Source organism: Macadamia integrifolia, chromosome 10 (genome assembly GCF_013358625.1).
Source record: "Macadamia integrifolia cultivar HAES 741 chromosome 10, SCU_Mint_v3, whole genome shotgun sequence".
NCBI lineage: Eukaryota > Viridiplantae > Streptophyta > Magnoliopsida > Proteales > Proteaceae > Macadamia > Macadamia integrifolia.
The window spans coordinates 33,557,776-33,573,601 of NC_056566.1; the positions used below are offsets into that span (position 1 = coordinate 33,557,776).

Below are 15,826 nucleotides of genomic sequence, written 5' to 3' on the forward strand. Positions count from 1 at the left end.
GCTATCGATTATATGAAGTCAGAAAGTAACCAAGCTGACATGTTCACAAAGCCTGTGTCTATTAAGAACTTTTCTAGTGCATCTACAGGAATGGGGTTGATGTCTAATCCTTAGGTCATGTGATGGATACCCTACCTATGTGAAGAGGCTTAATGCCTGAATTAGGTTCAAGGGGTACAAACAAAGTCATGGATGACCAGCTCAGTACTACTACTTATTTAAGTATTTATTCCAAAATGTAGATGGTGATAGTAGTACAACCACAAGGAGAAAGGTTGAGAAGTAAAGCTCTTAATTAGTCCAATCCCAGGAAATGTAGGGGTGTGTTAATTGTGGTGCACATCAGGGACTAACCTAAGTGGATGTAGGGGGTGTGGCCGCCGCCGATGAGAACTTATAGGCAAGTTCTCTAAACATTCATGAGTCCAAGATAAGGGACATGGCCGGTTCAAAAGTCCAAAGTGATTATATGATGTGTAGCTCAAAAAGTCGACTTATGGGATGTGGTTGATGGATCGGTCAGCTACATTAATGAGGAAACATTCAAGGAGTCTGATTCTACCCGTACTCTGTAGTGCGACTCATTAGACCTAGTGTAGGTTCAAGTCCGAAAGACACTTACAATGATGCGTCCTATAGTGTCTAATACAGTCACAGCAGTTGTGTCATTCGTGTCATTTAAAACTTGTGGGGGATTGTTAGAATTTATATTTATTTTATTATAATTAAGTTTCAAAATGAGGTTTTTCTTTTATATGTTTTATGACTTGTAATGGTGTGGGACCCTTAGGGTCAAGGTAGTGAAAAATGATAAATAACACCCTATGGGTGCCCTAAATTCCATTCATGGTCATTACCATGAGTGGAGAGGTAGGCAAAGAGAATTGATTGGGAATAATTTCATTTACGAAATTAATTCTTAATTCATTCCATAAGTTATTGCCAAATGGAGGTAAATGGTCAATGTTATTATGTAGGTGCCCTAAAGTCCATTCATGGTCACTACCATGAGTGGGAATATGGGTTAGAAAATTGTCAATAACATCCTATGAGAGCTCTAAATTTCATTCATGACCATTACCATGAGTGGGGAGGTGGGCTAAGGAATTGATTGGGATTAATTCAATTTAAATTGAATTAATTCCCAATTCATGTCCATATGACATTATTCTCCAATGAACTTGCCATTAGTTGGAGGTTACTCTTGGGAAATCCAAGAGGGTACAAGAGTTGGTTTTGGGTCTATATAAACCCAACCAAATACCTTGCAGAGACACACATTCACACATTGACACTTCATCTATTTCTACTCTTTGCAATCATACAAGTCTTTCTCTTCCTTTTATTTTCTCTAAGTCTTGTATAAGGTTAGAGGGGGCTGCTGTGCTGTAGCTTTTTGCTCCTAAAAGGGATTAGAATAACTGTCTCATCTTCTAGTGGAAGGTTGTTTTATATTGGAGGTAGAGATGCAGAACAACTCTTGGCAGTAGAGGGCAGTAATTACCTTAAAGGCAGTACTACAAGTGTGACTCAACCTCAATTCTGATCGAAACTTCTTCAGTTGCTATGGTGGTGATTCAACATCTATTTGAAGTTTATCCCCGTCTCATTTCAGTCAAGGATCAACACTACAACATCATAGTAGTTTCTACTGCAAAAGCTTTGTATTGCAATTTGTTTTATTTTTGTAAGAAATTGTAATACCATTACCCAACAATTCTTGAATTTTTATCTTACCCCCCCCCCCTCTCAGGCTTTAGGTACCCAAGAGCTTCGGTTTTCAAAAGAAGGATTCTTGAATTTAAGCTTACGCAATGGTTTGGGGTCCTTTGGCAATGAATCAAACAGTGGAGGTGACAGCAGATATATTCTGGATCTGATCACCTATGTTAGGTGTGCCCTTAGCCTGCTTCCACCTTGTAACCTCAACACCTCTTAATGGGACAGCTTCATTAACAGGTTCTACCGCTGCATTAGTTCCTTCAGTTCTCCTGTCCCTCTCTCAACTCACCTCCTTTCTGCAGCAATAAAATGAATCATCAATGGGTGATGACAGTTGTGAACCAGGAAAATTTCTCTCTCTCTCTCTCTTTGCTGCTATTGTTTTTATCATCATTGATCTTTGGAATTGATTATATTAGATTGCAACATAGGGTTTTATGACAGTGATTGAATCTGAACTTGTCCTGTGAAAGGAAGACCACGATTGGGATTTCTCTTCAACAGAATCTCCCAATGAGTGTTACGATTATAATGTGAAAAGAAGACCCAAAAAATACCTCTGGTCCCTTTCTGGTCTTTTTAACTAATTGAAAACCTCAAAATTTTAATTTTACTTCCAATCAAATTACCCTGAACTTATACATTTATTAGCTTTTCCCCTGCAATTTAATGTTCTGCTATGAACAGAGCAGTTGATTGAAGTAAGAAACGGAGAATCAAAGGATTGAGTGTTGCTAACACATTCAAAAGTGAAAATAAAGGGTGGAGATGCGTGTTTGATTTGTAGGTGCCCTGGATTTCTGTGATAGATAACAAATGACAGTTTTTGCAAACCCTACAATCAAATTTTAAATATTTTATTTTATTTTATTTTTTATTTTTTATTTTTTATTTTTTTATAGACAGGAGGAATATCCGGCTTTAGGCCAACTAAATCGTCCCTTGGGCTCATACATGACCCCCGCGCCATGTACAAACCGGGGGCTTCTGAGCCTTAGTAAACTTCAAGCGGGTGGCCCCAAGGAATTATACAGCAGTGAAGTTTTGATCAGAAGACCTCGTTTCCTGAGGCGGAGTCTAATGTCCCCTCCAAGCCAGCTGCACTAACCCCTTGGGGTTAAAAAAAAATTGTTTTCTGTGTATCACCAGGTGGGTTAATAGTTGTAGTCTCCTAAGGTTTCTACTGAATTCCAACATTTTAGCAAAGATCCAAAACCTTTATTCCTTCCGTACTCTCACTCCCACCCCTAGTTAGTTTATTCGCGTTTAAAACGGCGTCCCGTTTTTTTGCCGTTTTAAACGCCGTTTGCCGAATTTTTCACAGAAAGTCGGTAAAAAAACGGGAACGGGGCTATTTGAAGTTTTTTTGCCGTTTTAAACGCCGTACCGTTTTTTTTACAGTAAAAAAACGAATTTTAAAAAATATAAACGTTTTAAAATAGAAACGGTTAAAACGGGACTATTTATTTTGATTGTTATCTAGGTATTTAGAGAATTATTATGCCAATTTATGTCTATATATTGCACTTTTTTTGACACCGTATTATTTAAATATAAACGTTTAAAACACGTATCGTCCGTTTTTTATTTTTTTCCCCGTTTTTACCGTATTTGACCGTATTTTTGACCGTCCCGTTCACGTTTTCATCCGTTTAAAACATACCCGTACCGAACAATGTTTTTTTGCCGTTCCCGTTTTTAACTAACAGAGCTCCCACCACATACCTTCTCTCCCTCTTTCTCCAATTCTGTTTTTACAGTATAACTTTTGTTTCTTAAATCTTAATTTATTAAACCTATATTTGAATGTCTGAATTTCTTTGATGAAATTAAGTAGATGAAGTCTTTCATCTTCAACTGCTCCATGTGATGGTGCAGCTATACAGATTAAAAGTCCATAATTATTCCCCCTTAAATACAGGTTATGGAGTGGAGTGCAATTATTTCTCCCTCACGAAGTATGGTGTTTTAAGTTTTATACGTTAGTTGCTTTGTTGATGTTGGTGAATTTCTTTAGAGTTAAATTTCAATACATTTCTTTATTGCATGTAAATGGTTTTAAAGGGGAAGATCGTTGTTATTTTGTGTTACTAATGCAAGATCCTTCATTTTCTCTTATATTTTGGAATCTCACCTACTAAAGAATTATTGGAATAGGAAGTTGAGACTAAACTAAAGAACTGCCATCTTTCTTAAGTGATACAGAATATTACAATCAGGAAATAGTTGTTGATATTTTAAATTACAATTGATACATGAGCAAATTAAAATTCTTGAATAAGAAGATTATTATTGCTTTGGAACATCAAATAAATTGATGGAACAATGAATACAGAGGAATAGAATAATTTATATTACACTTTTTTTTTAGCCATTTTTTATGTGCTTGTGGATGCTTGTTTTATCTTTTTATTGGGGTAGGGTAGTAAATTTATTACTATTATTTATACTTCCATTTTCCATCTAATAGAAACATTGTACTAGCAAAAATGCATAGGATTTATTAGCTATGAAATATTATATTTCAGTTTGGATTTCTTTCTCTTTCCTTGATCACGGTTTTTATAATTTAAGTATAGGTCTTTAACTCAATTGGTACAATACTTGTGGTGTGGAAAATGGCTCCACATCTCAAGAGGAAGGTGATTCGAACCCACGAAGTCCCTTACATTTTCATTTTAACCTCAATTCGTAGAGTACTTTCCCGTCTTTTACTTTACTCTATCTATTAACACCTCCCAGAAAAAATAAGATAGAATAAAATAATATGAACAGAAAATTAAGGTTATTGAAACCTTCATGTGACTGTTTTTGGAACATTGATCATTTCATTAAAGTTATGTACCTCCTTGACAACGCCTTGGATCTCTTTATGATTTTAATGGTTCTTTTGTTCTTGTGGGGAAAGGAAACGATGGGTAAATTTTGCAGTGTTTACTTATTCCTTCAGATTATTAATCTGTGTCTAATGGTTCTGATGGAATTAGTATCATGTTTACTTTAAATTCTTACCTTCGGAGTATTAAATGTAGAGAAACAACTTGGGAATAAACTAGGCACATACCTAGCGCTTAGATTGTGGAACCTTCTTTCAAAATCCATTCCAGCCCTTTAGTGGCATTTCAATCTCAGCCCTTCCTCTGCTCCTATTCTGGTTCAATACGCACTCGCCATCCCCCTTTCAAAAAGAAAGTATTACCTTCTTTTCCAGATCAAGGGTGCTTTACGATCAACTCGACCACTGGGAGAGAGTGCTCTACGATCAGTTCTCTTGCTTTGTTTGCTTTGCCTTGCTTGCTTATTAGCTTAGCTTGGTTTGAAAAGTCAAGTGCCAGAAAGGATAAGTTGAAACCCTAATTGTTTTTGCTAGACCAACATATTTCCTTGGAGAATCGGTAAATACTTCTACTACGTAGCAGGATTGTGATAAGAAACGTTTGATTTTACTTAACTTTTTGTGCAATTTCATAATGTTCCTCACCAACGATCCGAGGTTGGAGCATAATTGACGGTGAATCTAAAGGATCTATCATGTCTACTATAAGTTCTTACTTAAATGTCTTGCATCATATATTATTGAGTAAATTTTGCTTCTGTTAGTTACTTGCTGATTGATTCAGCCTCCGTTTGGCTTTTCAATATCTTTCTGTATCACTGCTTAAGAGAGTCCTGAAGAAAGTTGAAACCATCAAGAGTTCAAGATCAAGGGTTCCCAATTTTGAGCCGCCTCAAATTGAAGCTAATGGTGCACCTAGAAATCGCACAAAATGTCTTCATTTAAGGGGTTCTTCTAAAGTAAATATTTATTTAGCTTATTTTTAGAATTTAGTGTTTTTTCAAAGTGAATAACCATTTTATTTTGTTTTCACGACTTAAAAGATAGTGATGCACGATGTCCAAGCAAATCCTCACTGGGCTCAGCGATTTTGTTTCTCTTCTTGTGCTTTTATCCATATCCTCATTGGATGAGGGACCTTGAGAATGCTAGGGATGGAAAACGAATCTGGTAGATAGAGATCTACACTGGTTAAAGGATGAGTGTGGCCTCGACTCGTGTCTTCTTGTAGGTTACTGGTTCAAGGAAACCCTTTCCCCTTCCCCCCCACCTTTTTTATTTCATTGTCTCTCTCTCTCTCTCTCTCTCTCTCTCTCTCTCTCTCTCTCTCTCTCTCTATAATATTTCTAATTATTTACTAAACGTTAAAACTGATTGTGTTCTCATTAATTGTGTCCTAAAATCATAGAGTATATAATCCCCTTCCTCATGACTGGATTCGTATTTAAGTTAGGAACAGAAAAAGAAAGTTAAAAGGGTTTTTGAATCTCTGATGCAGGAAGGGGAATTCGGCTTGCAAAGGAATGTTTTGCAGTGTATGGAATTGATTATGAGGGCGAAATCTACTGGATTAGAGGCCTATATCCCTAGATTTGAAGATCTTGTAAATGATTGTTCTAACCATTTTACAAGCATAAGTGGTCAAATTAAATTTCTTCTCTCCTTCCACCCTTCTATTTCAAAAATTATTTATAAGATCAATGTTCTTAAGTTATTCTAAACTAAGCAAAGGAGAATATCTTTCTTGCTTTCCCATTACAGAGAAGACAGAGAACAAAAGAAAGTTGAGATTTCAATTGGGAGAATCAATGGGTGGAGCATTGGCTCTCCTCTTGCACCAAAAAAAGCTAAACTATTGGAATGCTGCGGTCTGCTCCCATGTGTATGGTTTGCTTCAATCTCATCACATTGCCTCCACGTTTTCTCTTCTTTGGAGTTTCCCTGAGTTCTCCTCATTATTATTTTCCTTCCTGATCTAACATATAAAATTAATAATCGTACTTTTGTTTTAATTTTACCATTAGTAATCGTACTTCTGTTATAATTTTACCTGTACTTTGACGCATTGCAGTTTCAATGTTTTTTTTTTTTTTTTGGGAGGGGGGGGTGGGATTGGTACTGGGTGCAAAAAATAAATATTTGTTACCATGATTTCGTGATGACATTTGCTGAGGAACGAAAAACATTCTTCTTCTATACTTTTTTATTTAAATATATTCCAAGGAATTCTAAACCAATTACACTATTTTACACCCTCTTTTTTTTAAATCCAATTTCCTTAATATTGCTTATTGCTAAAGAAATATTTAACACAATTTTAGATTCCCTTTGTGTTTATGTTGTGTTTATGTGCTTTTACATGTGATCCTCTTTGTTCATTGTTTAAAATGTTTGGCAACACGTGCATTTGCACGTGTATTTTTACTAGTATATATATATCTTTTTTTTTAATTCGAAAAAAAATATATTGGATTAAATGAAATTAACAATCCGACATTTAGTTTGTACTGCCTTGAAGGTCCAAGACTTGTAAACACCTAGGCATCATTTGACAACGTTTCGTTTCTGCATTTTTTTTGTTCTCAGAAACAGAGAAACAACCTAAAATGCGCTTGATAAAGTTGTTCCGTTTCACCCGTTTCTAGAAACATATATCAAAATTTATGTCTATTTACAATTCTAGAAATGACGAAAATTTATGCATATTTACAATTCTAGAAACGACTTTGACGAAACAAGTATGACTTGTTTCATCGTTTCTAGAAACAAATTTGAGAGGAAAAAAAAATGTTATTGTGCCATATAAATCTCTCAACTATTTAAACCTAAAAATAGGCAACTGAACTCTCTCTCCCTTTTGGGCATCCGATGATACTATTGGGTTTTTAGTGGCATTATGTATGCAAAAAATGTTTTGAGAAACAGGTTTATCAAACAAAAAAAAAAAAAAAAAAAAAAAAAAAAAAAGTTTTTTTTTTTTTTCCGAAAATATGAAAAGCCGTTTCTGCTGTTTTTAGACACAGAAATAGCAGAAATGTTATCAAACGGTGCCCTAATTCCTTACTATTTTGTACACAAAAATGAGCTTTTGACAAAAGGTAGTCCAATTCCATTCTCCAAGAGAAAGTGACCCACTCTATATTAATTATTCGATGCATCCAATCAAAGCACCGAATAATTAATGGAAGAAAGAGAAGAAGATAATGTCTCTAAGCATGTTTAAAAAAAGGAAAAAAAATCCCTAACAATATCGGATTGTGTTGGAATCGAGGTCAGGCATAGTCGACTTCAATTCAAATCGATCATGAGTCAGTGAAGAAATATGGGAATTGAGTCATTGGATCGTCTGATTGAACAATAGGGTTAGAGTTAACAATGACATTCATTATTTAATGTCAAACCTAGGATCAAAATTCACATCACCATGTGGATGAAGGAAAACTTGATGCTAGATTTGATGATAAAGAGTGTGGGTGGTGTGTGTGTGTATATTTGTAATATATTTACTAATTATACATAAGGTAGGGTTGGGGTGGGTTGGGCTGGGCTGGGCTTGGAAATCATAGCCCATGCACCATCCGAGCTCAAGGTGGGCTAGGGCGGGCTCTAGTTGTCTATATGCATCTTATCTCCTTTGAGACTGTTCTTAATTGTGTGAATTTGGTACCAAAATTGGAATTTTCCTACTAAAACTTGGAGTCGAATCATCCCATTAATATACAAGACAATTTTGATCAATATGAATTTGGAACTAGAGAAGTATGCATAGGATTTACTGAGTTAGGATAGTACCGTTGTGGTCAATGTGGAAAGATCAATAGTGCCCAGAGTATTTAAACTTTGAATGAATGTTAAAATGAAATGTTGACTTGGGCACCATTTGACAACGTTCCATTTCTGCCATTTCTGTTTTTTCTTATTCCCAGAAATGGAGAAACAACCTAAAAAGCGTTTGATAAAGTTGTTTTATTTCACCCGCTTCTTGAAACAGAAATCAAAATTTATGTCTATTTAAAATTCTAGAAACGACTTTGACAAAACAAGTTGGACTTGTTTCTTCGTTTCTAGAAACGAATTTGAGGGAAGAAAAAAAAGATTATTGTGCCCGATAAATCTCTCAACTATTTAAACTTAAGAAGAGGCAACCGAACCCTCTCTCCCTTTTGGGCATTTGATGATACTATTGAGTTTTTTAGTGGCATTATGTCTGCAAAAAACATTTCGAGGAACAGGTTTATCAAACACCAAAAAATCAGTTTTTGTTTCCAAAAACGTGAAAAGCCAATTCTACTGTTTCTAGACACAAAAACAGTAGAAACGTTATCAAACGGTGCCTTGGAATCCCCTGATGTACTGCAGAAGTTTCAAGTTTTGAGAATGTTCCCATTCTACAAATAGGAATTATCAAACCTATTTGTAATTATATACTTTATTATACAAATAGTAACCGAACAATTATTATTTATGATATCTAAATTATTGTCACAATTGATTTTTTTTTTTTAAATAGATGATAAATACAAATAAATTATGCCAAAGAAAGCCTAATTAAAATCGAGTATAAAAAACATATCCTCATTCTAGGGTTTCTCAAATTATTTTATTTTCCTTCTTGTCTTCTTGAGCCGTGAACTATTTTTCATATAATCATTCTTTTTTTCTTTTTGTGCTATCGAGGAACCCCCTGAACCTGTTCAGTTTTACAGTTCAAGCCCAAAGATAAACCCTGATTAAATGCAGCCACCCCAATTTCAAATCATCATGAATATAATAATGGGGTAAGATTCCAAAAAATGGTTGAGAAGTCCAGTTTGACATATTTAGTTAAAGGGATAAACCTGAAAATAGCTAATAAAAGGTTAATGGGGCCATATGGTTAGATGGGATGGCAAACTAAACATGTCTTTTATTTAATCGAAAAAAGAACCCACAAGATTACTCATAATAGAGTTTGCTATTGCAAAACTCCACAAAATACTAGCTAAAAACAAAAAAAAAGCTTTCACCTTGGTTTTTTATCTTATACATATATCAATCTCACTTCAGTGTAGCCATCCCTTCCCACAAATGGGCTATATTTCCTTGAGGGGAATGAGATCAGAGAGAGATGCCAACAAGGTTTAGCTTACACTTCTCTATGAATCAGAATCTAAACCCAATTGCTTCATATGATGGGCCATCTCAGATGGATGATCTTCCATTGTTGGCCTTTCAGGTTCTACCCACCGTCCGTCTTTCTTCACCATCCCCTTATACGCAGCTTGCCACCAAGAGGGTGGCACTACTAGCTCATTGTTCAAGAAATCAGAAGACTTGTTCACTAGAGCTATATCCCTGTCATCGGAAAGCTTAAATTTCTTGTCTTTCCCCTGGTACCTGTTAGAATTTTCAAATGGAAAACCATGTAATTTCAATTGATCAGGTATAAAATTTTAAAAAGAGAACCTTGGCTTACCACTTGTTAAGGATTTCAGTAGAATTTATAATCAATGGCTAGTAGTTAAGGAAAGGGTAATCAAAGAACATACAAGGATGCGTTTGGTAGTTATTAAGAAAAAACGTTTCTGACGTTTTTCCGTTTTATGGGAATAGAAAAACAGAATAAAACATTTGGTGTCAATTTAATGTTTTTGGTTTTTTGGAATGAGAAGAGGAAAAAAATGTTAGAAACGCAAAATGATGGAACGACGAACTTTATTCTGTCACTTTAGTTTCGTTCAAAATACAAAAAAAAAGTGAAAAACTAGGCTAATCGTTCTCGAAACATGTTCACCAAAAATCATTTTTTGTTTGAAAACAATATTTTTACACAGAAACTAAAAATTTTGTTTTTGACACGAAACGTCATTTCTGAAACCAATTGACTACCAAACGCAACCTAAGTTTTCACATGAAGCTATTTACTTTCGATGTGGGAATATTACGCGTCAAAATCCTCTTCATTAAGGCTGTGAGGTGCAGTGAGCATCCAACGGCTGAGGTGCATGGCCGAGCCCTCCCAACTTTTGGATGCTCGTTGCACCTCACCGCTCACTATAGACGATTTGGAAGTTCACATCCTCTACAGTGAGTGGTGAGGTGCAGTGAGCATCGGATGGCTGAGAGTATCTAGGCACGTGTCCCAAGGATCTCCCAACTGTCCAATGCTCACTGCACCAGTACAGCTGCTGCAGACAATTTTCACACACAATTTGGATATGATTGTTACTTCTATCATCTGTGTAAAACCCTATTAAATGGAAAACTCCTTAGAGATGTTAGTCTTTTCCAAGTTGAAAAATTGCAAAAATACTGGAATGCCCTAAAGTTAAAGGGAAAAAAACCAACTAACCCATCGAGCAAATGCAGATACGCCTCCAAGTTATGAAAATCGAGAGGGTCATTGGTCTCCTTCAAGTAAGGAGAGTGCTTGTTATTGAGCGCTAATTCAACTCCCACGTGCGAATAACTCCAGGGTAACTTGTCCGTCAACTTCTGCAAAAATGTTGGGTCGTTCTCGTTCAAAATCATGCCAGGAACCTTTGGCACGTCATCGTTAACGTTCACCACCCTCAACACCTTCACCCCCAAACCCTCGACCCGGTTCTTGAACCGAACATTTCCGACCCTTGGCCCAGCAAAAGAAAACACAGTAACCGGTACGGTCCGACCATCCTCCGTTTTATTTAAACCGGATTCAACGATATCGTACGCACTCAGTACTGCCAGTGCAGCACCCAAACTGTGCCCCGTCACTGTGATGCTCAGTTCCTCGTTTGGGTACTTTAGCATCAAACTTCTCATCTCTGTTAAGACCTGTTCTCTGGCTGAGTACTTACAGAACCGGCAATCCTTGTCCTTGTTGGTGTAGACATCTAGGAATCCCGATTCAACGGTGACCGTCGGATCGGGACATGGAATTTTAGCGGATGTGACTGGTTTGAGGTAATCCAAGAGGTCTGCCACCCACTCGAGCCGTGTCACCGTTCCTCTCCAGGCGATCGCTATGTCTCGACGCCCTAGCTTGGCTGAGGTTTCGTCGTTGGAAACGCAAACGTATCCGATCCAGTTCGCACTTCGAGACCAGACCTTAGACGATATGGGATTCTTGAAGAAATTTGGGAGCTTAATATCGGCGGTTGCGTAAAGGTATCGAGAGACTTCGTAACCGAGAAAAGTCAAACCAAGGCTCTCGAAGAGCGTACGAGGACTGTAATTGCAGCTGCCACAGTATTGCGAGTAAGGATCGTAATTGAAGGAGTCGTAACAAGCTTGGACCATGTCGCCGTATCGTATCAGTTCGGAACGGAGGAGAGGATCCATGGGGTCAAGGTAACCAGACCAGTTGTTCTCGCCGTGGATCTCACGCCAATACTGTGAAAGTTTCTTCTTTTCTTCCTCTTGTTGTGCCGTGGACTCATTTCTCTCGGACAGAACTCGGGTGAGTACAACTGGTAGTGTTCTTCTTGTTGCAAGCTCTAGTTTCTTTAATCTTTCTTGAAATCGATTGTTGTTCTGGGTGAGGAGTGGTGGTGGAGCTGGTTTTTCTGATGGGAACGTAAAGGAGGAATGTCCCTTGAGGGATGAAGCAATAATGGGGAGAGGGATTGCCATTAAAGATGGAAGTCTGAAGCTGAAAGGTGTGAGGGTGTGGATGATGAAGATCACATACCCACATATATATAGTAGTACTGAAGCGTTTTGTAGCCTATCGTAGCCAAGTGCCAGTGAAAGATAAGATAAAATGGCATATACGCTGTTTTCCACTGCAGAGGATCTGGATTCTGGATAGATTTACCCATATTTTTAGTATGATTTTGTCCTTGGACCTTATCAATATACTGGGAAGGATCGAGGATTGATCAAGATTCAGCTGATACTGATTGATCTAATTCGATTTTTAGAATCATGGCATTGCCAACATTAAGATGCTCTTGTGCATCCACTCATTGGCCACACCAGTTTTCTCTTGCCATTTTTTCTTAGGCTACGTTTGGTTGTCATCCGAAAAAATGTCAGAAAACGTTTCTGACATTTTTTCGTTTTATGAGAATAAAAAAAAATGAAATAAAGCGTTTGGTGTCAACTTAGTATTATTCGATGTTTTTGGCACTAAAGGGGAAAAAAAGCTAGAAACGCAAAATAACGGAACAATGAATCCTTATTCTGTCATTACGATTTTGCTTCCAAAAAAATAAAAAGTGAACAAGAAGGGTAAACACCATTTTTTTTAATTTTAAAATGGCATTTTGACATAAAAACTGAAAATTCAATTTTTAACACGAAACATCGTTTCTGGAACTGAATGACTATCAAATGATGACTTAAAATATTTTTTTGTTCGGGTGCATAGGGCCTATGCCAGCCTCTTTGCCAATGAAAACACATGCTGGCCAAATGAGGCGTAGTAGTCATTTTATACCCATGTGTATAAGCACAAGGGCACGCTCACAGATAAGGGTGTCAATTGGTCTGGAACTAGGCATTTGGTTCGGTTTTGATTTTAGTTCTAAGGAGTGTTAGTGTGATTTAAAACGGGACCATGTATTGTCTCGATTCTAAAAATTGATACTCATACTGAAACTATCCGTTCTGGTACGATTTTGGTTCTTATTCAGGCTTTGTATTTGGTTCTTATTTGGTTCCAATATCTAGTTTCAAGTTCAGTTATGCTACACAGAAGAAAAAATACAAATGCTTAGTCACTAGGTTGTTGGTCTTCCCTAGCAAAAGAAAATTTTAAACGTGGAATATAACTATAACTCTACAAGATGATTTAAATGATTAATTACGTCAAGTGTATAATTTTTAAAAATAGTAAAAAGTTACATCAAGTTATTCAATTTGGTTTCGATGAGAACTCTTGGCTCTTGACATAAATTCAAATTTGGACCGAATCGAATTATAAACACTCATTTCAAATCCATGATGTAATCATATCATAATCGATTTGGTTCGATTCAAAGTATTTGGTCTGAAACTAGTTTCGACTTTTTGTTTCAGTTTCGATTTGACACCCTTAGCTCACGGATAGAAAACTCGTTCCCATAAAACATGACAGAAAAAAAAAACAAAAACAAAACAAGTCTAAGGAACATAGTTTAATTTTTATTTTTATTTTACCGTTTTACCCTTTTACTCATATCGATCCATTTCACCGATATTGATTTGATCCGACCCATTCAGGCTGATCCGAATCGATTCCCCAAATATTGAAATGGAAAGCAAATGTCACAGTCCTAGTGTTTAGCCCCACAAAAGAACGGATGAAAATCCTCTGTTTTTCTCATCCTTGTTTTTCCTTGTTTTGCTACCTGCAGAACACGATACGTGGACAACTTTAAGATCAACGGTCAAGATTGGGTGAGGATTATTACATACGGTGCGTTGGTCTTAAATTTGTCCACGTGTCATGTTCTGCAGGTAGCGAAACAAGGAAAAACAGGGATTAGAAAAATAGAGGATTTTTTTCCCAAAAGAACCGTCATGGTCGTACTCCTGGTCCTTAGAAGATGGGGCTTTTATAACATGCACTGCCACATTAGGATCATGTATGAATCAGACCAATGAGATCATCTAATCATACTCATGCGATCCATCCAAAGATCAATCAATTCCAACAAGTGGATCACTTTCATAAAGAATTTTGATTCTGTGAACGCAAAACACGTGCACACTAAGCGCCAGGTCTGTGGCGTATTCACAGCTTCACGACATTACTATAGACTTTGACGTGTCTGGTCAGAAAATATTATGCCGAAGTATGAATAGCACAATCTTAACGTGCAATTTTTCTTTTGTTTGGCCTTTTGAGAAAAGATTCCTCACTTCTGTATCATGTGGAGTCTCATATGAACGATGGTAACAGCTGCTGGTGTTATATGTAGATATTTTTCCTATCATGCAAGGTGAAAATTTCTTTTCTCTCTCCTAATTTTCGAATACAAACTCGCATTTAGTCACGATGTCTATTTTCTTATGCCCCTAAAGTTAAAATATGTTCTTTTCTTTACATCCAGGGTTCTGGAAGGTGCTTTTCTTTGATCTTTCTTTGTTGTGGTGCTTAATATCTCAGATCAATTGGTTTAACAATATAAAATTGGTGGACAGATTCCTTTTAAACCCAATGTGATACTATCTTAACTTAATGGCTCTCTATACTCTATGGTAAATTGGAAGCATTTAGTACAATTTTTTATGATTCTACTACCTTATTACTTATCAATTAGATGAATTTTTTTAAAGAACTGTTAAGATGTGAACGTCGCTTCTCTCGTTACCAATTGTTTCTCAGATTTATTCCCGTTATATATCAATTAGTTTAGAGAAGACTCACTTGAGTTAAATTGACTTATACAACATGGCCTCTTTTGAAATATACTCTAGGGTTCCTTTTTTTTCCTCCCTTTACCACTAGGTCCATTTGACAACTCGCTATATGGAATTATGAATTACATATGCTCCACATGATTTTTCTTTTGTTATCGAATTAGACTTTGATATTATATTTGACTTCATTTAATTGGAATAAGACTTAGTTGAGATGAATATAAACAACATAGCCTCATTTAATAGAATGTTCTGGGGTTTTTCAAATGATTTTATTTTCTCTCCTTCAACTGTTAATTATTTTTCATATCACCATGAATATAATAACAGAGTATATTAAGGGTTTTTACACAGTCAACTTGGAAAGCTTGGAAAGCCTTGTTTAAACGCCCCTAAAAGTTTGCCAGCTGGTTATGACCGGTTAGACCCATAGCTTTGTTTGTTCACATATCAAGTTTCAGCATAGTTGAAGATCATCTAGTGGTAAAATAGAACCTTGGGTATGCAAAATAATGATTGCATAAAATTACATGGAAATACATTGATATGCACATTAATAATTTTTTTGAATAAATGATATAAACATTAATACAAAATAGAGTATTTGATTGAATTAATCTTTTAAATTTAACTAGTGGCTAACTTGTCTATGTCCCTCTCTATCCAATGAATTGCCATTCATTTGTCTTTATTACTCAAAATAATGGACCATTTAAGAACCCTTCATAAATTATTTAAATTATAAACAACTCCCACGAAATCAATACATATATATATTACATATATTGTAGGAAATAGCTTCTCCACAAAGCATGGATAAGATTACGTACATTACGATAGAGGTTGAACTTTGATGTAACATAAGATTTTTTTTCCCTTACGATCTAGTGGTAACGGGTTTTAGTTGGAAAAAAACTTTTCCAACTATATGGAATTATGAATTACATACGCTCCACATAA

The 15,826-nt window shown here is 36.1% G+C and overlaps 1 protein-coding gene and 1 long non-coding RNA gene across 3 annotated transcripts; one reads left to right on the plus strand and one right to left on the minus strand.

Annotated features, from left to right (window-relative positions):
* Positions 1 to 1,760: 1,760 nt before the first annotated feature.
* Positions 1,761 to 6,613, plus strand: LOC122092453. 2 transcript variants are annotated; one of them, XR_006144138.1, is made up of 2 exons: positions 1,761 to 1,959; positions 6,057 to 6,613. It is a non-coding gene; the product is annotated as an uncharacterized LOC122092453 (long non-coding RNA). The 2 variants fall into 2 exon arrangements; XR_006144139.1 differs by lacking the exon at positions 1,761 to 1,959 and adding an exon at positions 5,146 to 5,785.
* Positions 6,614 to 9,444: 2,831 nt separating this feature from the next.
* LOC122090906 (phospholipase A1-Igamma2, chloroplastic-like) lies at positions 9,445 to 12,202 on the minus strand. The gene is made up of 2 exons (XM_042660666.1): positions 10,890 to 12,202; positions 9,445 to 9,934 (listed from the first exon to the last, which is right to left on the minus strand). Exons 1-2 carry the CDS (start codon positions 12,149 to 12,151, stop codon positions 9,694 to 9,696), a joined length of 1,503 nt encoding a protein of 500 aa, XP_042516600.1. The 5' UTR covers positions 12,152 to 12,202; the 3' UTR covers positions 9,445 to 9,693.
* Positions 12,203 to 15,826: the final 3,624 nt, after the last annotated feature.

Bases quoted from the DNA above. Each gene is read 5' to 3' on its own strand.
- LOC122090906 (XM_042660666.1), bottom strand. From the start codon at position 12,151: ATGGCAATCCCTCTCCCCATTATTGCTTCATCCCTCAAGGGACATTCC. The intron at 9,935-10,889 runs GTTAGTTGGTTT...AAATTCTAACAG, and splicing joins TATCTGCATTTGCTCGATGG to GTACCAGGGGAAAGACAAGA.